This window comes from Leucopleurus acutus (genome assembly GCF_964270905.1).
Source record: "Leucopleurus acutus genome assembly, chromosome: 4".
Taxonomy (NCBI): Eukaryota; Metazoa; Chordata; class Mammalia; order Artiodactyla; family Delphinidae; genus Leucopleurus; species Leucopleurus acutus.
Genome location: NC_139146.1, coordinates 127624615 through 127651600, shown reverse-complemented (window position 1 = coordinate 127651600; position 26986 = coordinate 127624615). Strand labels below are relative to the sequence as shown.

At 35.4% G+C, this 26986-nt stretch overlaps 1 protein-coding gene across 4 annotated transcripts in view; it reads right to left on the bottom strand.

Moving 5' to 3' along the window:
• Window positions 1-26986, bottom strand: part of LRBA (LPS responsive beige-like anchor protein) — a 743236-nt gene that overhangs the window by 666079 nt on the left and 50171 nt on the right. For 3 of the 4 annotated variants that reach the window (XR_014326184.1, XM_082838660.1, XM_082838662.1), the window contains exons 3-4: window positions 845-1076; window positions 526-626 (exon numbers count right to left, since the gene is read on the bottom strand). The exons of the other annotated variant lie outside the window; for it this stretch is intronic. Coding sequence is in view for 2 of the 3 variants with exons in the window: in XM_082838660.1 (XP_082694786.1) it covers window positions 526-626; window positions 845-1076 (333 nt within the window). In the remaining variant the exon portion in view is untranslated. The remainder of the gene's footprint in view (window positions 1-525; window positions 627-844; window positions 1077-26986) is intronic. 4 annotated transcript variants of the gene reach the window in all.

The window sequence follows — 26986 nt, the reverse complement described above, 5'->3', positions numbered from 1 at the left end:
AAAAAAAAAATGTCATGAAGAACCTAGGGGTAAGACGGGAATAAAGACACAGACCTATTAGAGAATGGACTTGAGGATATGGGGAGGGGGAAGGGTAAGCTGTGACAAAGTGAGAGAGTGGCATGGACATATATACACTACCAAACGTAAAATAGCTAGCTAGTGGGAAGCAGCCGCATAGCACAGGGAGATCAGCTCGGTGCTTTGTGACCACCTGGGTGGGTGGGATAGGGAGGGTGGGAGGGACGGAGACGCAAGAGGGAGGAGATATGGGAACATATGTATATGTATAAATGATTTACTTTGTTATAAAGCAGAAACTAACACACCATTGTAAAGCAATTATACTCCAATAAAGATGTAAAAACACAAAAAAGTAGCTGTAGGGGGCTAAATGCTATTCTAACTGATCTCTCCCCCTCAATTTGACATTCACCCCCTGTGCAACAATATCAATTTCTTAAAAGCTACTAATATGTTTGGGGAGGGAAACATTTTCAAATATCAAAGAGTATTTAAGCTTACCCATTGTCCTTTATCTCCTTGAAGTTTACTGAAGAAGAGCTTTAGTTCTCGAACTGTCAAATTGTAGCTAGCCAGCACTCCCAACATGTCTACTAAAAGATCTGGAAACAAAGAAAGCAAAAAATAAAATAATAAAGCTACTTATATTTCTTGAAAGATTAAAATATATGGTGCTTACTTAACAGTATGGACACTAAAGTTCCAGGTACATGTTAGATGCTCAATATTTATTTTAATAAATATTATTAAATAAGAAAAATAGAGTACTTAAGAATCAAACTTCATTTCTTCACAACCATTGTATTATGGAAAGTCATACCTGCTATCATACTGTCAACTTTTTCAATTTTCCCAAGCACTTTCTCAACAAGGCCTACTTCAGTGCAGATCTGAAGATTTCGTATGCTTTTCTTCAGAACGGCTGTAAACATGCTCCAGACTTCTGCTTGGCAAGTAACATCACATTTCTCTAATAGGTCCACCATGCAGATGATACTCTCACCTTCTTGAATAATGAAATTCATTTCTAAATCAAATTGCCCTCCTACCAACTTCCAGGGGCAGGGGGAAGGAGGGGAAAAAAAAAAAGAAAACATTAAAAGCATTAGTACTTCTTCAATACAACTAGAGTACACTCCTAAGCTTTAGATTCACAGTAACTATCCATATACATTCTTCTCTTCTCTGGTAGTCTAGTGATTAGGATTCAGTGCTCCCATACACATTCTTCTCTACCCCCTACAACAATAAAACGATCTTTAATACATACACACACACACACACACACACACACACACACACAGCTCTAAAAAAATAAAGCTTCTAAAGAAATCTTCAAGTTAAGATAGCACAAAGTCAAGCGAGACTTAGAATATAAAAATGGAAGTATTTTCAACAAATGGAGGATGTTTAGGTAAATCACTACCACTGCCCTGATACTAATAAAGATCTAACTTAGCTCTATAATTGCTTCTAATGCAATGGTTCATTTATGAATTAGGTAATCTGTGAGCTACTCACAGCAACCTAAATGTCCTTTGCTACTTATACATGTATGAGCTCACAGCAAAAATGAAAAGCTGAAAGAGGCTTAGAGTGGACACAAAACATGTAACTTTTACTTGTCAAATTCTTGGTTTATTACACCTGTCCACTTTGATCCCCCCTGTCAATAATCAGGATAACTCAAACTTAGTCACACACTCAAAGTCAGTAATCAAGAAAATTTATTTCATTGATATTGCTATCAGAAAATCTACCCAGAGAAAGCTGTACTGACCTATTCCTACCCTGCCATCTCACCAATAGCATCCTCACAGAGGGAAAGTTTTTTAATTTTAACAAACCCCAATTGTTTAAAGGAATTAAAATACTTTTAGAATTACCTTTGCAGGCCTATCTTTTTTAACTAGATTTTTTTAAAGATCTCTGTCAGAACAGTTACACACATGATTCACCTACACTCCTGTCCTTCTGAATACACCTTCATTTTTCATTATGCTTTCCTAAACCTAAAAGGTAGGCAAGAATTAGGAGAAAGTGAATTGTACAAAACAAAATCCAACAGCTTATAAAAGAATAGGGACTACCTTGGTGACGCACCAGTTAGGACTCCGTGCTCCCAATGCAGGGGACCCAGGTTCGATCCCTGGTCAGGCAACTAGATCCCACATGCATGCTGCAACTAAGAGTTCACATGCCACAACTAAGGAGGCCGCCTGCCACAACTAAGGAGCCCATCTGCCACAATAAGGAGCCGGCAAGCCGCAACTAAGGAGCCCATGAGCCGCAACTAAGGGGTCTGTCAGCCGCAAGTAAAGGAGCCCATGAGCCGCAACTAAGGAGCCCATCTCCCACAACTAAGACCAGGCACACCAAATAAATTCTTTTTAAGAAAAGAATAATAGACATGACCACGTAGAGTTTACTTCAGAAAAGCAAAGATGGTACAGAACTAGGAAATCAATTAAAACTCCTTGCAGCCAGGGACTGATATGCGTCCCAGGTTCTGTCAAAGATACACACTGGGAAAGAAAAAATGAGAAAGAAAAAATGGAAAAATGAAAAACAGGAGGCAGTATCTGCATGCAGGGAGATAAGAATTCCTAGCAAGCACAGTCATAAAGGCTTTTGGGATTTCTAGGAAAGCTCTGGCAGAGATTCTAGTGTACAATTCTTTGCATAATCAGTAACATGCAGCATAAGGAGATGACAGATGGGTTTCTGCTAAAAGAGTCCCTTGGTGTGATTGGGCCAATTCTCCTAGCTACATGGTCCTGGCTATGAAGTATACGTGCTTGGTTCCCTAAGTGCTCCCCAAAATTCTGTAAGCTACATAAGAAGTGTAATAGAGATTTTTTTTTGATTTTTTGATTACTTGTGACTATTTTTTGCTTCTTTTATCTTTAACTTTTTATTCTAAAATAATTCAGACATTCAAAAATTGCAAAATAGGGCTTCCCTGGTGGCGCAGTGGTTGAGAGCCCACCTGCCGATGCAGGGGACACGGGTTCGTGCCCCGGTCCGGGAAGATCCCACATGCCGCAGAGTGGCTAGGCCCATGAGCCATGGCCGCTGAGCCTGCGCGTCCGGAGCCTGTGCTCCGCAACGGGAGAGGCCACAACAGTGAGAGGCCCGCGTACCCGAAAAAAAAAAAAAAATTGCAAAATATACAGTTCCTGTATACCCTTTAACCAGCTCCCCTATGTGAATATATTACATCATCATAATACAGTCATTAAAACCAGGAACAATACTACAGATCTTACTCAAATATTGACACTTGTCACACTAATGTCCTTTTTCTGATCCAGGATCAGCATCCCCTTAGTCTTCTCCAAACCGACACAGTGGCACAGGCATTCTTTGACTTTCATGAATTTGACACTTTTTAAGTGTATTTTATAGACTGTCTTCCAATCTGAACATTTCTTCATGTTTAAATTCAGGCTATGCATTTTTGGTAAAAATACCCCAGAAGCGATGTGTGTCCTTCTCGGTGTATCATTTTGGATGGTACCTGAAGCCAGTATGTCTCGCTATTGGTGAAGTTAGCTTTGATCACCTGCTTAAGGAAGTGTCTGTCAAATTTTTTCCATTTTAAAGTTACTATCTTTCACTTTTAAATTATTAAGCATTCTTGTAAAGAATACTTTGAGACTATACAAATATCTTGTTTCTCATCATACTTTTTAGCGTTCATTGATGGATCTTACCTGCAACTGTAAATACTGTGGCATAGCTAAATGGTGGTTTTATATTTCCATCAAACTTTCTACATTTATTAATTTTAAAAGACTTTCTTTAATAATAAAATACACCAAAAAAGCCAGCATTATGTCCACATAGGAAAATTGGAATGATTCTCATGAAAGTCAGAAATAAGACTAGGATGCACTATCATTACTATCATTTGATATTATTCTGGAGATACGGAAGTCACATTTGGTCAAAAGGCAGCAACATGTATAGCTATCAGAACAGAGGATTTAAATTCCAATTATTTTCAGATGATATGATATATATCTGAAAAATTGAAAGATTACTATAAATGACAAAATGATTTGGTAATGAAACTACTGATTACAGTTAACAATATGAATCAAGCTCAAAAGAATTACGCTAAATAGAAGCAAGCACCAATGACGACCTTAACAACTACAAATTTATTCCACAGGTATATTTACATACAAGAACTTCATTTTAGCATTTTAATATAAAATAGAAGAAACAATACCTCCCCCAAAAAAACACATTATAAAGTAAAGTTGTGTTTAACCATATAATGGAATATGATGCAGCCACTGAAAAATGAGGGAGCTCCATTTGACAGAAAAAGATCTCTAAAATACATTGCTTAGTTGAGAAAACTGAAGTGGCAAAAAGCACGAGAGTGGGCTACAATTTGAGTGTAAAACATATACATACAGACATATGCCTAAGAACAGTACACAAGAAACTAAATAGTGATTGCCTCTGAAGAGGTAACTTGAGCACCTGGGGAACGAGGGCCAGGGGAGAGTTTGTAGTATACATACACTTTTGGACATCCTCCACACAGATCTGAATAGGTCAAAAACCTAGTTGCAGGACTTCCCTGGTGGCACAGTGGTTAAGAATCCGCCTGCCAATGCAGGGAACACGGGTTCAAGCCCTGGTCCAGGAAGATCCTACATACCGCGGAGCAAGTAAGCCTGTACACCACAACTACTGAGCCTGCGCTCTAGAGCCCGTGTGCCACAACTACTGAGCCCGTGTGCTGCAGCTACTGAAGCCCGCGCGCCTAGAGCCTGTGCCCCGCAACAAGAGAAGCCACCTCATTGAGAAGCCCGCGCACCACAACAAAGAGTAGCCCCCGCTCACCACAACTAGAGAAAGCCAGTGCGCAGCAACAAAGACCCAATGCAGCCATAAATAAATACATAAATTTATTATTTAAAAAAAACCTAGTTGCAACTAACTTAAGTTACCTTACCTTCCCCTTAACATTACTTACATCAATCTTTCATTTTGATCTGTGTTTATTACCATCAGTAACCACCCTTCCAAGAAGCTGTAGAATTAATTTTTGAAAGTAATTTCCAAAAAACCTCCAAATATTTCACCAGATTTTAAATCGAGTTTATCCTGTGAGAGCAGTATCCAGACAGGTGTTTCAAATATTTCTCCATTGCTTTAAATATTATAAAATATGCCTTTCAAGGAGAAAATTGAGGACAGAAATTGGTACATACAAATATGTGGCATATTTGATATACTATATATATGCATATCTATTATACCTAAAAATCATGCACAGGGCCTACAGTATGTCACATTAACCCTTTCTAATAGTTATTTGAAACTGATCAACCTTCAAAACACAAATTTGTTTCCAATGACAGGGATCATAATCCAAGTCTAGGCACTGGCTAGTTATTATGTGAGCTGTAGTAATGGCTGTGCACTACAAAATGTAATCTTCCCAAATGTCACAGTAAATTATGAATATCTGAGCAGCCTAATGCACTTTACTAGCCATGAAATGTGAAAATGTAATCTTATTACCTTTTTTATGGTTGTATTTTTTTGAATAATGTAGCCTGGAAACTGATGTATAGTCTTTTTCTGCATTTTAGCATGATTTGGTCTCCTTTGCTATACAGAACGTTTTTCAAAACTCTCCATTTCAACATATTTTAGTCTTGGTCTGAACCTCATAAACAATTTATATAGCCACCTTCAGGGTGGCATAACATGCTTTCTATAGGTTATAGTTTAAATGTACAAGATTATAGAAATTTTAAAGTGTATTATTCAAAGAATCTAAATAAACCTTCACAAGTTTTGTATTAGGAGTTTAATTGGGCACAAAGATTATTTTCTTCACAACGGTTACATTAATTAAAGGCTTGAAGCTGAAATTAGTCATTAAACCTAAGTCACTTGTATTTTCAAAAAACCAAGAAACAAATATAGACCAAAAATAATTATTTTCTCTTCAAAAGATTTATAAAACTGGAAAGACTATCATACATAGAAAATTCTAATACTTCAAAGTAAAGCTATGTTTTCCCTGGAAACTTGCTAAATTTTTCCTCAAAGATGTAGCAGGAGTACAGTATAGCAGAAACTGGACAGAGGACAATCGCAGCTTATGCCCCTAACTAGATATTTCCTATATTTTGTCTAAGCCATCCAATTTTTGGTACTGTGCTACAGCAGCCGTAGCAAACTGATACACCTCTGTATTCCCTAGGGTTCATTTTTGATGTTGCCTACTAAATATCCCAGTAAGGGTTCATGTAACTCTTTAAAATGCCAGACCATGACCTAGAAACTGTGTTCAGCTTACCTCCTCCCAGCACTTTCATTTAATAGAGACAGCACTTCACTTTCCTTTCAGAAATAGTTCGGTAATTTGTTCTCAGTTTTTCAAAAATAAAAAATATATTGTTGAGGGACTTCCCTGGCAGTCCAGTGGTTACGACTCTGAATTTCCACTGCAGGGGCACAGGTTCGATCCCTGGTTGGGCAACTGACATCCCATGTGCCACATGGTGCAGCCAAAAAAAAAAAAAAAAAATCTGAGAACTAAAAGAGCTAAGCAAAGTCCCAGAAGGCAAGAGAGAGAGGCAATATGAAAGAGAGGTTGAGAGACATAGAGGATAATACGAGAAGGACAAACATCTGTTTAATAGAAAGGTCCAAAAGTAAAGGAAGGAAAGATGGTATATTCGTCTATAATAACTGAGCCCTTTCTAATAGTCATCAATACTGTGAATCCTCCAAATTTGAACACAAAAAGCCCCAATTCTTACACAAGATTTAACACTACAGATACTACACTAATATAATCAGACTTATTTTGGTAATGGCAGGTCTACTTTCAGATCAGAAATTTCCTGGATAGTAATATTTTTCTCTGCTGGAATTTTAATTTATGTAAGTAAAGACAGTAAGGTGTTTCTCTCACTGCTATAGATATAAGTAGAAATAATTATGAACTAGATGCAATACATGTAAGAAAAGGCAATAAGTTCATTATGCATTACAGTAATTATGACCCTTAGTAAAATGACATACCCCATCCAAAGAATTTCACACAAATATAAGAGTCTAAAATATATCCTAATTTTTAGGTACTGGCAATCAAATCTGCTATTTTAGGATCCAATATGAATTATAAAATACTTTCAACAGTAAGGGTTGGATTAAACAAATTTTCTTTTTAGCACTTCACTCTGATTCTTCCTTGTCCCTTCTAAAACTATGATTTTTAAAAACTATATCCAAGTCCTAGGAATTACAGAATATTTAGTCTAATACAAGAAATTTCTCATTTCAGAAAATTTGGTTAAATTTGCTATTCTCTACGATTGGCTTCTCACTTTCCTGTATCGTTTGAAGAACCGTATCTTAACATTTTCTTAAGACCTATCTCTTCTGAGACCCATTCTGACCTTTCCAGCTTACAATAAACCTGGATGACCCATATTATATTACCAATATTCAAATGTTTCTGACTATAACAATTTCATATGATTTAACCTAATATTTCAATCGTATCATACATTATTTTTTCATATCACAAATTTTAATCACCTTTTTTAAAGATTTTTTTGATGTGGACCATTTTTAAGGTTTTTACTGAATTTGTTACAATGTTGCTTGTTTTTTATGTTTTAGTTTTTTGGCCACAAGTCATGTGGGATCTTAGCTCCCGGACCAGGGATCAAACCTGCACCCCCTGCACTGGATGAAGTCTTAACCACTGGACCACCAGGGAAGTCCCCCACTTCTTCTTCAATTATTTCCCATAAATCTTTTCCACTCAAAGAGTATAAATGATGATCCCAGAAAATAGGAACTATTTCAAAAACTACTTTTTATCCTTTTTAATCTTAGCACTATGTTTGACATGTAATGGATCCTTAGTATATATACCATTAGGTTTAAATATTGTTTATTATTTTCATAATTTAAAAATTAAAGAAACAAATTTGAGTTCTTACTACATCCCAGTGCAATAAGCAAGAAACCTGAAGTCCTACTTCTAGTATCTTAATCTCTCTCCAAAAGATAAAGTAGGCACTAAAGTTTCAACAATAAAATAATGAAGTATTAAGATCCCTGAAAAAGCTCAACCCATTTCATGAAAGCATTTGTCCACATAAAGATCTGTACATGAAAGTTTACAGCAGTTTTATTCATAATCACCAAAAACTGGAAACAATTCAGATGTCCATCAACTAATAAATGGATAAACACATTGTGGTACAACCATACAACAGAATACTAATCAGCAATAATAAGGAACAAATTAGCAATACCATTAACAATATGAATCAATCTCAAAAACATAATACTAAGTCAAAGAAGCTAGACATAAAAGCTACATATTGTATGATTCCATTTATATGATGCTCTGGAAAAGAAAAAAGTATAGGGAAAGAAGTTAGATCAGTGGTTGCCAGGGGCTGAGGAAGGAGGGACAGAATTAACGACAGAAAAACATGAAGGGACTTTTCTGGGATGATAAAATTTTCAATATCTTGATTACAGTACTGGACACCCAAGCAAATCCATGTGTCAAACTTCATAAAACCGTACATCTAAAAAGAGTGAATTTCACTGTATGTCTTAGTAAACTATGGTTTAAAATAAATCTAAAAAAACAAGCTCAAGTCATTTATATCAAAGGTAAGAGAAAAGTAAAATCCACTGACTAGAGGCAACAATGTAGAATTCAGATGGAGAAGACACGGAATACAAGGAAATTAGAAGAGGTGAACAGAAATTTTTAATCCTTAGCATTCTGTAATGTATACTACAATCACAAATACCCCAGGAAGAGTAAAAAGAATAGAATTATACCATAATCTCACAGTGAGACTGGTCTGGGCTTGGAGGCCTTACACTAATATATTAACAAAGATTATCAAGATTTTCTACAATCATAAAATTCCAAATATGCAAATTAAGAGAATTAAAGTAAACTCCATAAGGAGCAATTATAACTTCCTGTCAGCCATTTAAAATTACTCCCTTTGAGTTTTTTGTCCTCCTTCTTCCACTTACTGTCTTTCAGGTCTTTCACTAATTTGTTAGAATGCCCAAAAGCATCAGTAGTTTCAGTAATATTACCAACACACTTATACTGATATAAAATTTCCATTTCTACTATTGTAACTAATCCTTACAAGAACGAGGTAAGTCATATATATCAATTATTTCACAGCTATTTATACAGGAACAAAAAGACTGTGTATTAATTCACAGCCAAAACTTCTAATCAGACTATTTGACTCCTAGCCTTATGCTTTCCTTACATCTTCATTAATAATCCAACATTTAAGTTGGGTTTTCTAAAGTTTCTTTATATAGTGAACTACAGTAAGTATTTGAAAATTTTGTGAACTTCACTATCTACAGGAAATTAGTCAAAATGCATGTCTGATAATAAATTATCATCTTTGTAGTTTTTTAAATCCCCAAATGTACCAGAAAGTAGCAAATAACCTCTGCTCTCTCACTGTTCATTGTACCTTTCATAAGAATTAGAAATTTTCACTGCACTATGGCATGTATACAAAACCAGTATTAAGCAAAAAGTTTCTATGATTAAATAAGCCTGAGAAACACTGGATTAAACAAGGCGAGACATGTTTACACGATGAAATTCTCAGAGCTTTAATATGCCACTGTGCATTATAAATGTCAAAAGATGTATAACCAATGTATGGACTTCCCACAACTTATGTGACAATGAAACAAATCTTTTTCTTTTAACTTTTTTTTTTTTTTGACAAGAGCTTTTCACAGTAATGGCATTCTTCAAAAGCTTTTCTGAGAAACACAGGATAATGTATTGTGTTCTTGAAGTTTATTGGTATGAATAATGACAGAATTAACTATGTTTACACAAACATTTAGAAGGCCTTTCACATTTTTAGGTAAATGTTTTAAACAACCTACTTATTTTTCATAGGTTTCTTTTTACGATTTATAGAATTTAATAATTAGGCAAAGAAAGAGACATCTTAAATTAAGATTACTTCAAGGGAAAAGAAAATATGAGCAATCAAAATCCATCAAAATGAACCCCTATCGAGACTTCCCTGGTGGTCCGGTGGTTAGGAATCCACCTTCCAATGCTGGGGACATGGGTTTGATCCCTGGTTGGGGAACTAAGATCCCATATGCCATGGGGCAACTAAACCTGTGCGCCACAACTACTGACCCCACGCACCACAACTAGAGAGCCCTCACGCCACAACTAGAGAACCTGCGTACTCTGGATCCTGCACACCACAACTAGAGAGCCCGTGTGCCACAACTACTGACCCCACATGCTCTGAAGCCTGTGCACCACAACTAGAGAGAAGCCCATGCGCCGCAACTAGAGAAGACTGTGCACCACAATGAAGCACCCACGCGCCACAACAAAAGATCCCACATGCTGCAACGAAGACCCAATGCAGCCAAATAAATAAATATATTATATATATATTTTTTATTTTTTAATGAACCCCTATCCCTTCATGAACAATTCAGTCTAAAAGCCAAGCAAGACAGACATCTCCCACATTAAATTAGAGCTGCTCAGTGTGCCAACAGAGTTCAGCAGAAGTAACGTGTGATTTCCAAGGCTAGGTCATTGAGGACTTTATGGCTTCCCTTGTATCACTCATTCTGAGGAAAATCAGCCACCATGTCATGAGGATACTCAAGCAGCTCTGTGACAGACCCTCTTGGAGAGGAACAGAGGCCTCCCACCAATATTCAGCACCAACTTGCCAGTCACATAAGAAGCCTTGGAAGCAGGTCCTCCAGCCTCAGTTAAGCCTTCAGATGACTGTAACCCCAGCCAACGTCTTAAACGCAACCTCCTAAGAGACCCTGACCTAGAACTATCCAGTCAGTCTGCCCCTAAATTCCTGACCCACAGAAACTGTGAGCTGATAAAAGTTTATTACTGGGCTTCCCTGGTGGTGCAGTGGTTAAGAATCTGCCTGCCAATGCAGAGGACATGGGTTCGAGCCCTGGTCCAGAAAGATCCCACATGCCACGGAGCAACTAAGTCCATGCGCCATAACTACTGAGCCTATGCTCTAGAGCTCACGTGCCACAACTACTGAAGCCCGGGCACCTAGAGCTTGTGCTCCGCAACAAGAGAAGCCACTTCAATAAGAAGCCTGTGCACCACAACGAAGAGTAGCCCCCACTTGCCGCAACTAGAGAAAGCCCATGCACAGCAACAAAGACCCAACACAGCCAAAAATAAATAAATAAAATAAATTTTTTTTAAAAAATGTTTATTACTGTTTTAAGTTGCAAAGTTTGGGGATAATTTGTTACACAGCAATAAATAATTGCAAATCAAACAGTTAATAGCAGTTGGGGAAAACTTTTTTACCCTATATATTTCTGTGCTTTTTTTTGAATCCTAATACAAAATAAAATAAATAATAATTATTAAAAATACAAAACAATAATAGCATACATGTATTGAGTGACTACTGTGAGCTAATATAAAAATACAAGTAATAAAAATACAAGCTATTACTAATAACATAATATAAAACAATAATAACATACATGGAGTGATTACTGTGAACTATGCACTGTGCCAAGCACTTCACATGAATTATTATTTTTAATTACCACACACACACACACACAAAAACCAATACCACCATGACAATATCTCCACTTAATAGATGAGGAACTAAAACATAAGTAACACACAAACTCACAAGGTGGATGAACCAGGGTTTCACTTGATAAAAATAAAACAGGTATAGCTGGAGTAGCTTTTTGCCCTCTACCTTCTTCCCTCCCTAGAACACAGACATGATTCCCAGAGGTACAGTAGCCATCTTGCTATCATGCGGCTTACAAGCATAAGGACAGACAAAACGCCAATACATTAAGAATAGTAAAAGGGGGACTTCCCTGCACAGTGGTTAAGAATTCACCTGCCAATGCAGGGGACACGGGTTTGAGTCCTGGTCCGGGAAGATCCCACATGCCACGTTGCAACTAAGCCCGTGCGCCACAACTACTGAACCTGCACTCCAGAGCACGTGAGCCACAACTACTGAGCCTGCGTGCCACAACTACTGAAGCCTGCATGCCCTAGAGACCGCACGCCAAACTACTGATCCCACATGCTGCAACTACTGAGGCCTGCACACCTAGAGCCCATGCTCTGCAACAAGAAAACCACCACAATGAAAAGCCTGCACACTGAAATGAAGAGTAGCCCCCGCTTGCCGCAACTAGAGAAAGCCCACATGCAGCAACGAAGACCCAATGCAGTTAAAAAAAAAAAAAAAAAAAAAAAAGAACGGTAAAAGGAAAGGCATAAAGTATGTAGCTCTTGAAGCATTATTAAGTAGAACCACTAGTGCCAGCAACTGCCTGCTTCCAAACTCCTTGTTATGTGAGAAAAATAAAACCTATATTTCATGAAATTGCTATTAGATGTGTATTCTGCTACTTTCAGCAGAACACAAACCTAATATAAAGAGGTTCAACAAATGGTGCGTAAATGAATGAGTGGGTTTTCAGAAAAAGCTATCTTGTTTAGCCACACAACAAAAACTCTTTGTTTTTAATATGATTCAAAAGCGTGTGTTTTAATTTAAGCGACTACAATTCATTTTGTACCTTAGAAAAATTCTTTCTGTCACAAAGTGATAACCAAACACAATTAAACTGAATACACACAACAGAAGTAAAAACGATGAACAGCAATTCCTGTTTTATGAAATATAATATCTCTGGATAAACAATAGTAGCTATTTTATTACATTTGTCTAAATAATAAAATATTCCAAGAAGGTTAACTTTAATGAGATAAATGATACAATAATACCAAGTTTTCACATACAAAGGTATCAATGGATATTCTAGAATCAAAAGGTAAAGACTTCGGGTATTAAATTTGTTCAAACAAAACAATGCAAGCTCTGATAAGTAAGAGGGTATGGGGGGGAGGAGTTATTATGGGATTATATAAAATCATGTGTGAGAAACCTCTGAAAATTGTAAAGCACTAATCTTTCACTGAATTAAAAAAAATTCTAGTAGTACATATTTTATAAGCAAAAGAATAATATTCAGCACAATATACCAAATCTCTGTAGTACTAAATTTCACTGTTATTTTACTTTCGTGCTTTTTAAGACAACATAGACTAAAAAATACTACATTTAACTAATCTCAAAATAGTCCAATCCCCAAATTTTACACAAGTGAATTTTTTAGACTCCACATGTTTTACTGTGGTAGAATCTCACTGTATATAAGTAATAAATATTAAAATAAAGAATAGTAAACGATCAGATTCCATTATAATTTAATTAGTGTATAAGCCTTTGGTTTAAGATCATTCTTAACACTGAACAAAATGTAATAAAACTTTATCTTAAGACAGTTACTAGCGGAGAGAAAGAAAGTTCAACACATAGGTGGGAACATAACCATCAGTTTTTACTTTTCATCAACGCTTTACTGAGAGAGTTAGCCAAAATAGTATCTTATTCCCCAAATCAACATCTGCTGAAAAAGAGGCTATTTAGGCTTACAAATGTGTTATTCAGTGACCACAAGAGCAATGTACTAATTCATGGCGCCAAGAAAGTATTCTCTGAATTAGGATATGAAAGGTACAAAACTTTACTAAAATGTTTAATAATAAATTTTCAATAAATTAAAATTTTTAATAAAATTTTACAAGTATTCTTATATCTCAAAAGCACCTTCTAAGATGGTGATATTTGGTTTCAGTCTCATGTGCATTTTCTCATTCAGCCAAAGGTCTATTTTGTACATCTCTAACATACACATATCGTATTTGTGCATGTATGATAGTATTTTTATAGAAAAAGCCTGAGGAATATGCACCAGGCTGTTCGTGATAGTTTGGAGAATGGGATTATAAAAGGATTTCACTTTCAAAATCCTACATTCATGACACATTTCAATTTTTCAAAATATGTATATATTTTCTTTGAACCCAAAGGGAAAAAAATAGCATCCTAATCTTCTCAAAATGCACTGAACATTTATGTGTAAAACTAGACAGGAAAAATTATGCTTCTTAGTTTGTACACTATCTGTAACAAATCAAACTGTATGCATTTCCATCGAAATTGAGGGAAAGAGAGCTCCTGGCAACAATGATGTGAAATGAAAATCAGGAGTACAGTCTCAATTATTACCAATGAAAGATGAGTAAAATATCATTATTTACCTTTTAGTGTGATGTCTTAATTTTAGTGTTAGTAAAGTGCTTTAATGGGACACTCCCAAACTATATTTTGCCCAAGATCCTTAACCATAAACAATTACACATTGAGAGTTTTCAGAAATACAGTTCCTCTAACGAGAAACAGTAGTTAAGAGCATCAGCTCTGGAGCCAGACTATCTGGACTTGACTTCTGGGTCTACCAGATACCAAAGGCATGGGCATGGGCAGGACAGTTCACCTCTCTGTGGCTCACTTCCTCATCTTCAAAACTGGGGTAATAACGGTACCCATCTCTTAAAGTTGTTGTGAAGATTAAATGAACTAATACATATCTTCGTTAATGCATATCCTCTTAGATGAGGATACTGGAACTCACACTTCCTTCCACCTCCTATTAAAATTCTCACTTCAAGAATAATATTTTTGGGTATATGCCTAGGAGTGGGGTTGCTGGATAATATGGTAGTTCTATTTTTAGTTTTTTTAGGAACCTCCATACTGTTCTCCATACTGGCTGTACTAATTTACATTCCCACCAACAGTGTAGGAGGGTTCCCTTTTCTCCACACCCTCTCCAACATTTATTGTATGTAGATTTTTTGTTGATGGCCATTCTGACCATAATTTGGAAAGACACATGTACCCCATCGTTCACTGCTGAACAATAGCCAGGACATGGAAGAAACTTAAATGTCCATCAAAAGAGGAATGGATAAAGAAGATGTAGTACATATACACAATGGAATATTACTCAGCCATAAAAAAGAACAAAATAATGCCATTTGCAGCAACATAGATGGACCTAGAGATTGTCATACTGAGTGAAGTAAGTCAGACACAGAAATACAAATATCGTATGACACTACTTATATGTGGAATCTAAAAAAAGGGTACAAATGAACTTATTTACAAAGCAGAAGTAGAGTCACAGATGTAGAAAACAAACTTATGCTTACAAAAGGGATGGGGGGGCACGGAGGGATAAACTGGAAGATTGGGATTGACATATACACACTACTATATATAAAATAGATAACTAATAAGAACCTACTGTATAGCACAGGGAACTCTACTCAATACTCTACTCTATACATCTCAATGGCCTATATAGGAGAAGAATCTAAAAAAAAAGTGTATGTATGTCTATGTATAACTGATTCACTTTGCTGTACACCTGAAACTAACACAACATTATAAATCAACTATACTCCAATAAAAAATTTTTTTAATTTAAAGAAAAAAAAGAATAATAACTTCATCTGACAGTCATAGTAAAGCTGTGGTCTGTCAGTCTTTCTTCCTAGTGAACTGAAAACAAACTGGAAATAAACAAATCAAAAGAAAAAGCATATTCCACTTAAAACAAAATATCACCCTAATGTAATGCACTAACATAACTACTTTAACATCAAGGTAAGCTAAAGGTGACAGCCCTTTCTGCTGTGCTATTATCATTCTGATTTCTAAGTCACTTCTTCATTATATGACAATATGATCCATACTTTAGTTTTCTTTGTTCCTGTCTTCCCCCCAACCCATGGCCACGCTGCATGGCTTGTGGGATATTAGCTCCCCAACCAGGGATTGAACCCGGGCCCTCGGCAGGGAAAGCACAGAGTCCTAACCACTGGACTGCCAGGGAATCCCCATTCCTGTCATATTTAACCGTATGACTGTATTCCTTAAAACCTTTCAACACCAAACAAAAAAGATACATATAATTCCTCAATGCCTTTATCATAACTCTCTCATACCATCATCCCTTTATTATTATTAATTTACCTAACACACTACCTCTACTATCATCATCACCACATTACACTCCACATCCCTGTCCCAGTACCTTAGATATACTCCATCCCAAGGTATACAAATGCCCTACCATCTTCACATTTCAGAATAGTGTTGTAAAGTGTGTCTATGCTATATTCTCATCATTTTTTGTGCATTATTCTCCATTTTGGCACTACTTCTCTTCTCTCCCCAAATGGAAGTAATCTTATCTTCTCCACTGGATGCTCAATCATTTTCCTCCAAGAGGAAAATCCCACCCAGATCTATATTCTATTAAAGTGCCCAAAACTTCATCTCTCCCATGGGTTTCTCCTTCATTCTCAGAGAAAAAAGTAGCATTGTATCATAAAAGTAACTCTTCCTCCCTTAATAATTGATAGAACTACTATACAGAAAATCAGCAAAGATAAGAAGAAACAGAGAACACCATCAACCAATAGGAATTAATTCACATTTATAGAAGACTCAACTCACCAAAAGTAGAATACATATTGTTTTCAAGTGATCATAGAATGTATACCAAATTAGACTGTATCCTGGACATAATGCAAACTTCAAATTTAAAGGAACTGAAATCATACCAAGTGGATTCTCTGACCATAGTGGAATCAAACTAGAACTCAGTTACAGAAAAACAAAGATACCAGAAAAATCTCCATACACTTGAAAAGTAAAAATTAAACATCTAAATAATAATGGGTCAAAGAGGAAGTCTCAAAGAAACTTTAAAAATGCCATGAACTGAATCAAGATTAAAATACAACATATCAAAATTTGTGGGCCATAGCTAAAGCAGTGTTCTGAGGGAAATTTATAGCACTAAATGCATATATTAGGAAAAAAGAGAAGTCTTAAATCAGTAATACAAGCTTCAATTTTAAGAACCTAGTAGAAGAGCAAAATAAACCAAAAGCAAGCAGAAGGAAGGAAATAACAAAGAGAAAAGCAATGGTCTATGATATTGAAAGCAGGAAAACAACAGAGTAAATCAATGAAATAAAGAGCTAGTTCTTTGAAAAGAATCAATAAAATTGAGAAAACTTTAGCAAGATTGACAAAGAAACAAGAGAGAAGACACAAATTACCAAAATCAAGAATGAAACAGGGAATATCACTACAGACTATGTAGATCACAAAGAATAATACCACAAATCACTTAAATACATAATATGACAAAATGTAGATTAAATGGACCAATTCCTCAAAAAGCACAAGCTACCACAACTTACCCAATATGAAATACATAATTTGTATAACCCTATAACTGTTAAGGAAATTAAATTCATAACTTTAAAATTCTCAAAGAAATCTCTAGGTTCACATGGTTTCACTAGAGAATTCTACCAAATGTTTAAAAAAGAATTAACAATTTTACACTCTCAACTCATTTTATGAAGTTACTATTACTCTGATACCAAAACCAGAGACAGACATTTAAAAAAAGAACACTATACATCAATATCCCTTATGAATATAGACCCCAAATTTCTTAACAAAATATTGGCAAGTAGAATTCAGCAATATATAAGAATTATACACAATGGATTTTATCCCAGGGAGGCAACATTGTTCCAGTACTCAAGAATCAATGTACCTCATCATTTTAATAGGCTAAAAAGAGAAAAAGCACATGATTTTATCAGTTAATGCAAAAAAAAAATCATTTAACAAAAATTCAACACCCACTCATGATAAAACCTCTCAGAAAAAAACAGGAATAAAGGTGAACTTCCTCAACTTGATAAAAAGCATGTATATGAAATTATGGTAAAAGACTGAATGCTTTCACACTAGGATCAGGAACAAGGCAAGGATCTGTGCTCTCACTACTTTTATTCAATACAATGCTGGAAGTTCCAGTCAGGGCAATTATTGGCAAAGGAAGGAAATAAAAGGCATACAAATCAGAAAGGAAGAAATAAAACTGTCTCTATTTTCAGATAACATGATTATCTACGAGAAAATCCAAGGCATTACACACACACACAAAAAAAAAAAAAAACCCACTTAGACCAAATAAGTGAGTTCAGCAAGGTCAGAGGTAATAACACACACAAACCATTGTATTTCTTAAACTGTATTTTTGCATACTAGCAATAAACATGTAGACAATGAAATTAAAAATGTAATACTATTTACAATCATTCAAAAAACTCTGAAATACTTTTAGATGTAAAGCGAACCAAATATGTACAGGACTTGGATGCTGAAAACAATAAAATGATGATGAAAGGAACAAAAAAAGATCTAATTAAATGTAGAAACATACTGTGTTCACAGTATAGGCATCAATCTCCCCACACTGATATATAGCTTTAATACAATTCCTAGCAGAATCTCAGCAAGATTTTTTGCAGATACAGAAAGATTATTCTAAAATCTATATTGAAAAGCAAAGGAACTAGAATAGCAAAAAAAAAAAAAATCTTTAAAAAGAAAAGATAAAGTGGGAGGAATTCATCTACTCAACTTCGAGACTTATATTGCTACACTATATTGCTACACTATGAGTGACAGGCACATAAATCAACAGAACACAAAAAAGAATCCAGAATTAGACCCACACAAATATCCCAATTGAGTTTCAACAATTCAGTGGAGGAATTTCAACAAATAATGCTAGCGCAATTAGATATCCATAAAAAAACAAATGAATCTTTACCTAAGTATCATACCTTACACAAAAACTAACTCAATACAGATAACAGATTTAAATGTAAAACATAAAACTTTTAGGAAAACACACAGGAGAAAATCAGGATTTAGGACTAGGCAGAGTTCTTAGACTTGATGTGAAAAGCAAGACACATAAAAGGAAAACTGATAAACTGGGCTTTATCTAAATTAAAAACTTTTGCACTAGCACAGGGAGATCAGCTAGGTGCTTTGTGACCGCCTGGAGGGGTGGGATAGGGAGGGTGGGAGGGAGGGAGACGCAAGAGGGAAGAGATATGGGAATATATGTATATGTATAACTGATTCACTTTGTTATAAAGCAGAAACTAACACACAATTGTAAAGCAATTATACTCCAATAAAGATGTAAAAAAAAAAAAAAAAAAAAAAAATTTTGCACTCCAAAAGATCCTGTTAAGAGGATGAAATGATAAGCTACAGACTACAAGAAAATATTTGCAAACCACGTCTGACGAAGGAATAATATCTAAAAAACATTCAAAATTCAACAGCAAAGAAAACAAACAATCCAATTAGAATACTAGAACCAAAAATCCAATTGTCAAAAAACAAGAACACACATTTCACAGAAGAAGATACATGTAGATGACAAATAAGCACATGAAAAGATGTTCAACATCATTAGCCATTAGGGAAATGCAAATTAAAACTACAATGAGATATCATTACACATCTATCACAATGGCTAAAATAAAAAATAGTGACAAACATCAAATGCTGACAGGGATGTGGAGAAACTGAATCACTCATATGTTGCTAATTCATATGTAAGATTACTTAGTCACTGTAAAAGAGTTTGGCACTTTCTTAAAAAGAAAAAATAAATATGCAACTACTACATGATGTAGCAAATGCACTCCTGGCATATCTCCCAGAGAAATGAAAACTTATATTCATACAAAAAGCTGTACACAAGGGACTTCCCTGGTGGCACAGTGGTTAAGAATACGCCTGCCAATTCAGGGGACACGGGTTCAAGCACTGGTCCGGGAAGATCCCACATGCTGCAGAGCAACTAAGCCCATGTGCCACAACTACTGAGCCTGCGCTCTAGAGCCCGTGAGCCACAAGTACTGAAGCCCACACGCCTAGAGCCCGTGCTCCGCAACAAGAGAAGCCACCGTAATGAGAAGCCTGCACACGGCAATGAAGAGTAGCCCCCTGCTCGCTGCAACTAGAGAAAGCCCACGTGCAGCAATGAAGACCCAATGCAGCCAAAAAATAATAATAAATTAACTAATTTTTTTTAAAAGCTGTACACAAATGTTTATAGTAGCTTTATTCAACATAGCCAAAAAATGGAAACAACTTAGAAGTCCTTCAAAAGGTACAATGGTTAAACAAACTGGTATATTCATACTATGGAACACTACTCAACAATTAAAAAACAAAAAAACTACTGATACAACAATCTCAATGAATCTCCAGAGAACTGTGCTAATACAAAACACAACAAAAGGTCATATAGTATATGATTCCATTTATATAAAATTCTTGAACTGACAAAATTATAGAACTGAAGAACAGATTGGGGGTTGCCAGGGGTTAAAGAGGGGTGCAGCAAGGATGAATGTAAATATGAATATAAAAGAGCAACAGCAGGGAGCCTTATGCGATGGAAATTTTCTGTATCTTGATTATATCAATGTCAATATTGTACTTATAGTTTTGTAAGATTTTCCAACTGGATATCTGAGTAAAGGGTATAAGGAATATCTCTGTATTATTTCTTACAACTACATGTGAATCTACAGTTATCTCAAAATAAAGTTTAATTTAAAAAAATAATCAAATGTATCTGAAGTGTAACTTTATCATAGGATTAGCTGTTTCACTGATTATTTCCCATTGAACAGAAAACTGTACTAACCTAGAGGAATCTCTCATAGGCAGGAAATGAGAGCCAAATTAAAGGGCATTCAAGAAACTCCTGTGAGTACAAACTCTGAGGCCACCTAAAGACATATAGTGCCAGTTTCTTTAACTCTCCCTACTTCCCCACCCCAGTTAAAAAAAAAAAAATGTTGCTATAATGCTTAATCACTTACCCTACACCTAAAAAAAGTGGCCATATAATACACAAAAAAGGATTAAGCATATATTGATATCACATAGTTTAATTATATATCCTATTTACTTACATCAAATACTTGCATTATAGAATAAACATGCAGATTCAAACCTTCAAACAGGAAATGAAATTTTCTTAATCTATTACATAACTTAGGATTCGTATGTGCACTGAAGGCTAATAAATCATTTAAGCCTTCATACACAGAACCTTTTTAAATTTGCATTTATCTACAGTAAATACTGCCATGTTCTTTAATAGCTTGCTAGTTCAATCTAGCAAACTAGTGATTTACAGCAATAATATATTTTAAAATTCAGAAATCTGTCACTGTGTGACAACCAGTCACAAGTCCACTGAACTTACATTATTTGGAATCAAAACATCATAGGTTATAAAAAAGATAGCAAAACATCATGCAGTCTATAGTCAAATCAATTACTTCAGTATTTGAGTTTGATTTTATGTTTATAACTGTTTAAAACTACAGCATCACATGCACTTTAAGATCCCTTATAGCTTTAACAAGATTAGTTGTATTATGTTATCACTGTCTCAGTGCCTTCAAGCTATTTTAAAATACATTGTTAAATTCCATAGTTTATAATTTGAAGACTCTACAAATCCCATTTTGAGGAATAGCAAAATTTAGAATACATAAAAGAGAGCTCTACATTACTAACTTTTCTCCACAAAAGATGGACTTTTAGAAACTTTTAATAATTTCACATCAATATTCTTAAGTAGGAAGATTTATCAGATGTGAAAAAAGCAGAGGAATAAACTGGAAACAACCTAAATGTCTACTGTAATAGACATCTGTTGTTTCTGTCTATGTTGCACTCACTCTTCCTTTAATTCCCCATTCAATTTGTAGCATTCTCCAGGCAATAAAGTCACAGTACCTCACACCCAGGCCATAGAGACTGGCACAGGCCAGTCTCAGGTCTGGCACATATAGTTCCCCATTCTCCTGGTCACAGTGATTAAACCACAGGCGAATATGTGGTGTAAGTCAGGCCAATCAAAATCATTATCAAGAATTTTTTTTTTAATTAAGAGTTGAAAAGAGTCTTTTTGACCTTTGGGGCCAAAAGATGGAAAGATAGGTAAATTGGCGGCTTCTAGCAGACATCTTCCCTGCCATGTGTACAGAGAAACCCACTGGTTCCATAAATGGAGAAAGAATGTTCTAATTGCATCAACTTGCTAGTTCCAGCACCTGGTTCCAGAGCTCCCCTGGTTCTCACAACCTCATTCAATGATCTATCCTGATCCTATAGTCCAATCAACCCCCATTATACTTAAGCTAGTTTGATACAAGTTTCTATCTCTACAACCAAAAGAAGTCCAGACTAATCTGAAAAAGAAGAAACTAGCTGAACTGTGTGTGAACTAGTAGCATCAACTAGCACATGAATACACTGTATATAATGCAGCCACTTTTTTAAATGAAGTATTTCATTTTCATCCATATTTCCCTACTAACAGTCTAACTACATTAGACCCAATGCCTTCTTTTTATTTAAAAAAAAAAAAACTTTGTTAACACTCCTATACTACCTGAAATAAATTTCATATACAGGATTTCATCATTTCTTTAAAAAAAAAAAAAACTCGAAAATCAGAATGTGTCTTATAATCAGTGGCATCATAAATTATAACTAACAGGTTTTTTCCTTAATGTTCAATAAAATAATGGGAAATGTTTCAACTAATGTCATCTTAGATTTGATAAAATGTAACAGATAATAAAACTGACCAAGAAACAACAAAAAAAATTATACAGTACCCTAACCAAAATAAAAGAGAAACAAAAATAACTTAAAATATTTCTTCAATATACAAATCCTTGTTAATGACCACCTAAATAAAGAATCTATATGAATGTATGTGACAATAGCTAAGCACACGGATTAAGAAGTGCATTGGATACTCATACTCTATTGTATACCAACTAAACATGATTTTTAACTCTTGGTAAAGTTCCTAATAAAGTATGAACAGAAAATCAATAAGGAAACAGTGGACCTGAATTACACTTCAGACAAAATAGACCTAACAGACAGATATAGAACATTCCTTCCAACAGCAGCAGAATAAGCATTCTTCTCAAGTGCACATGGAATATTCTCCAGGACAGATCATGTGCTGGGCCACAAAACAAGTCTTAACAAATTTAAGAAGTCTTAAATCATATCAAGTATCTTTTCCAACTGCAATGGTATGAAATTACAAATCAGTAATGGGTGGAAAACTGGAAAATTCAAAAATATGTGGAGATTGAGCAAAACACTCCAGAACAACCAATGGGTCAAAGAAGAAATCAAAAAATATCTTGAGATGAACAAAAAATGGAAACATAACATACCAAAACTTATGTGATAGAGCAAAAACAGTTCTTAGAGGGAAATTTATAGCAATAAACACCTATTTAAGAAAATCGCTCTCAAATAAAAAACCTAACTTTATACCACAAGGAACTAGAAAAAAAAAAGCCCAAAGTTAGAAGAAGAAAGGAAATAATAAAGATCAGATCAGAAAAGAAATGAAACATACACTAGAAAGATAATAGAAAGAGCAATGAAACTAAGAACTGATATTTTGAAAAGATAAAATTGAAAAGCCTTTAGCTTGACTAAGAAAACAAGAGTTAAAACTCAAATAAATAAAATCAGAACTGAAAGAAGAGAGACATTACAACTGATACCACAGACATACAAAGGATCATGAGAACTACTATGAACACACAAATTGGAAAACCTAGAAGAAAGGGATAAATTCTTAGAAACATACAACCTACCAAGATTGAATCATGAAGACACAGAGAATCTGAACATATCCATAACGAGTAAGGAGATCGAATCAGTAATCAAAAATCTTCCTACCAACAAAAATCCAGGACCAGATGGCTTCACTGATGAATTCAACCAAATACTAAAGAAGAACTAATACCAATACTTCTCAAAATCTTCCCAAAAACTGAAGACTGAACACTTCCAAACTCATTTTACAAGACCACAATTACCCTGACACCAAACCTAGACAAAGACACCACAAAAAAAGAAAATTTCAGGCCAATATTCCTAATGAACATAAATACAAAACTCCCTAACAAAAGATTAGCAATCTGGGCTTCCCTGGTGGCGCAATGGTTGAGAGTCCACCTGCCAATGCAGGGGGACACGGTTCCGTGCCCCGGTCTGGGAAGATCCCACATGCCACGGAGTGGCTGGGCCCGTGAGCCATGGCCGCTGAGCCTGCACGTCCGGAGCCTGTGTTCCGCAATGAGAGAGGCCACAACAGTGAGAGGCCCGCGTACCGCAAAAAAAAAAAAAAAAAAAAAAAAAGATTAGCAATCTGAATTCAACAGTACTTTTAAAGGATTATACATCATGATTAGGTCAGATTTATACCTGGGAAAATCATATGATCATCTCAATAGATGCAGAAAAAGTATCTGACAAAATTCTACATCCCTTCATGATAAAAACTCTCCAAAAATTAGGTGTAGAAGGAATGTACCTCAACATAATAAAAGCCAAACATGATAAGCCCACAGCTAAGATCATACTCAATGGTGAAAAGCTGAAAGCTTTTCCTCTAAGATCAGGAAGAAGACAAGGGTGTTTACTCTCACCACCATGATTCAACACAATTATTGGAGGCTTAGCTAGGACAATTAGGCAAGAAAAAGGAATAAAAGCATCCAAATTGCAAAGGAAGAAATAAAATTATCTCTGTTTGCAGATAACATGATCCTATAGAAAATTCAAGACTCTACCGAATAACTGCTAAAACTAATAAATGAACTCATTACAGTTGCAGTATAAAAAAATCAGCATTAAAAAATTCAGTTGCATTTCTATATGCTAACAAGGAAGTATCTTAAAAAGACATTAAGAAAACAATCCCATTTACAATAGCAAAAGAAAGAATAAAATACTTAGGAATAAATTTAACCCAAAAGATTAAAGATCTGTACACTGAAAACCATAAGACCAATGTCATATTGATGAAAGAAATTGCAGAAGATGCAAATAAATGGAAAGATATGCCATGTTCATGGGTTGGAAGGTTGTTAAAATGTTCATTCTACCCAAGGTGAAGTATAGATTCAATGCAATTCTTATCAATGGCATTTTTCATAGAAATAAACAATCCTAAAACTCAAATGCAACCACAAAAATAGCCGAAGGAATCTTAAGAAAGAAGAACAAAGCTGGAGGCATCACACTTACTGACTTCAAACTACATCACAAACCTACAGTAATCAAAACTGTATGGTACTAGCATCAAAAAAAGACACATAAACCAATGGAATAGAATTAGCCCACAAATAAATCCATGCATATATAATCAACTGATCTTCAACAAAGACACCAAAAATACACAATGGATACTGGACAGTCGCTTTGATAAACAGTGTTGGGAAAATTGGATATCCATACGCTGAAATCAGACCCTAAGCTTACACCAAACACAAAAATCAACTGAAAATGGATTTAATGGATTTAAGACTTAAATGTTAAGATGTGAAACTATAAAACCCCTAGAAGAAAACCTACAGGAAAAGCTCCATGGTCTCAGCTCTGTGTTCTCAGCAGTTATATTTTGGATTTGACACCAAAAGCACAGGTAACAAAAGCAAAAATAAACAAGCGGGACTACATCAACTAAAACATCTCCACACAGAAAAGGGAACAATCAGCAAAATAAAAGGGCAACCTATGGAATGGGAGAAAATATTTGCAAACCATATATCAGATAAGAGGTTAATTACCAAAATATATAAGGAACACCTACAACTCAATAGCAAAAACTAATAATCCAATTAAGAAATGTGCTAAAGACTTGAATAGACATTTCTGCAAAGAAGACATACAAATGACCAACAGTTATATGAAAAGATGGTCAACATTACTAACCATCTGGGAAATTCTAATCAAAACTACAAAGAGGTATCACCTCACATGTAAAAGGATAGCTATTATCCAAAAAACAAACAACAACAACAACAAAAAAGCAAAAGACAACAAGTATAGGCAAGGATGTGGAGAAATTGGAACCCTTGTACACTGAGGGTGGAAATACAAAATGGTGCAACCACTGTAAAAAAAACAATAAGGAAATTCCTCAAAAAATTAAAAACAGAACTATCATTATGACCTAGCAATCTCACTTCTAAGTATTTATTCAAAAGAATTGAAATCAGGAGATAGAAGAGATATTAGCACTCCAATGTTCATTAAAGCACTATTCAAATACCCACAATGTGGCAACATCTAAATGTCCACTGATAGATAAATGGATAAAGAAGATATAGTATATAAATACAAGGGTAAGGAAATCCTGCAACATGGATGAACCTTGAGGACATTGTGCTAAGTGAAATAAGCTAGTCACAGAAGGACAAATATTGTATGATTTCACGTATATGAAGTATCTAAAATAGTCCTAGAATCAGAGAGTAGAACGGTAGCTGCCAGGGGCTGGGGAAAGGGGGAAATGGGCAATTGCTAATGAATGGACATAAAGTCTCAATAACACAACATGAGGGACTTCCCTGGTGGCACAGTGGCTAAGAATCCACCTGACAATGCAGGGGACCCAGATTCGAGCCCTGTTCCAGGAAGATCCCACATGCTGCAGAGCAACTAAGCCCATGCACCACAACTACAGAGGCTGCACTCTGGAGCCTGTGAGCCACAACTACTGAGCCCCTGTGCCACAACCACTGAAACCCGCACACCTAGAGCCCATGCTCCACAACACGAGAAGCCACCCCAATGAGAAGCCTGAGCACCACGATGAAGAGTAGCCCCCGCTCGCCACAACTAGAGAAAGCCCATGCACAGCAACAAAGACCCAATGCAGCCATAAATAAATAAATAAATAAATAAATAAATAAATAAATAAGCAAGCAAGCAAGCAAGCACATGAAAAGCTGCTCAACATCACCAATGATTGGGTTGGCCAAAAAGGGCATTCAAGTTTTAAAAACATTAAAAAAATAATGCAACATGAATAAGTTCTAGTGATCTGCTGTACAACTTTGTGACTATAGTTAATAATACTATATTTGACACTTAAAAGTTTGTTAGAAGGGTAGCTCTCCTGTTAAGTGTACTTACCACAATGAAAAAAATATTTTAATAAA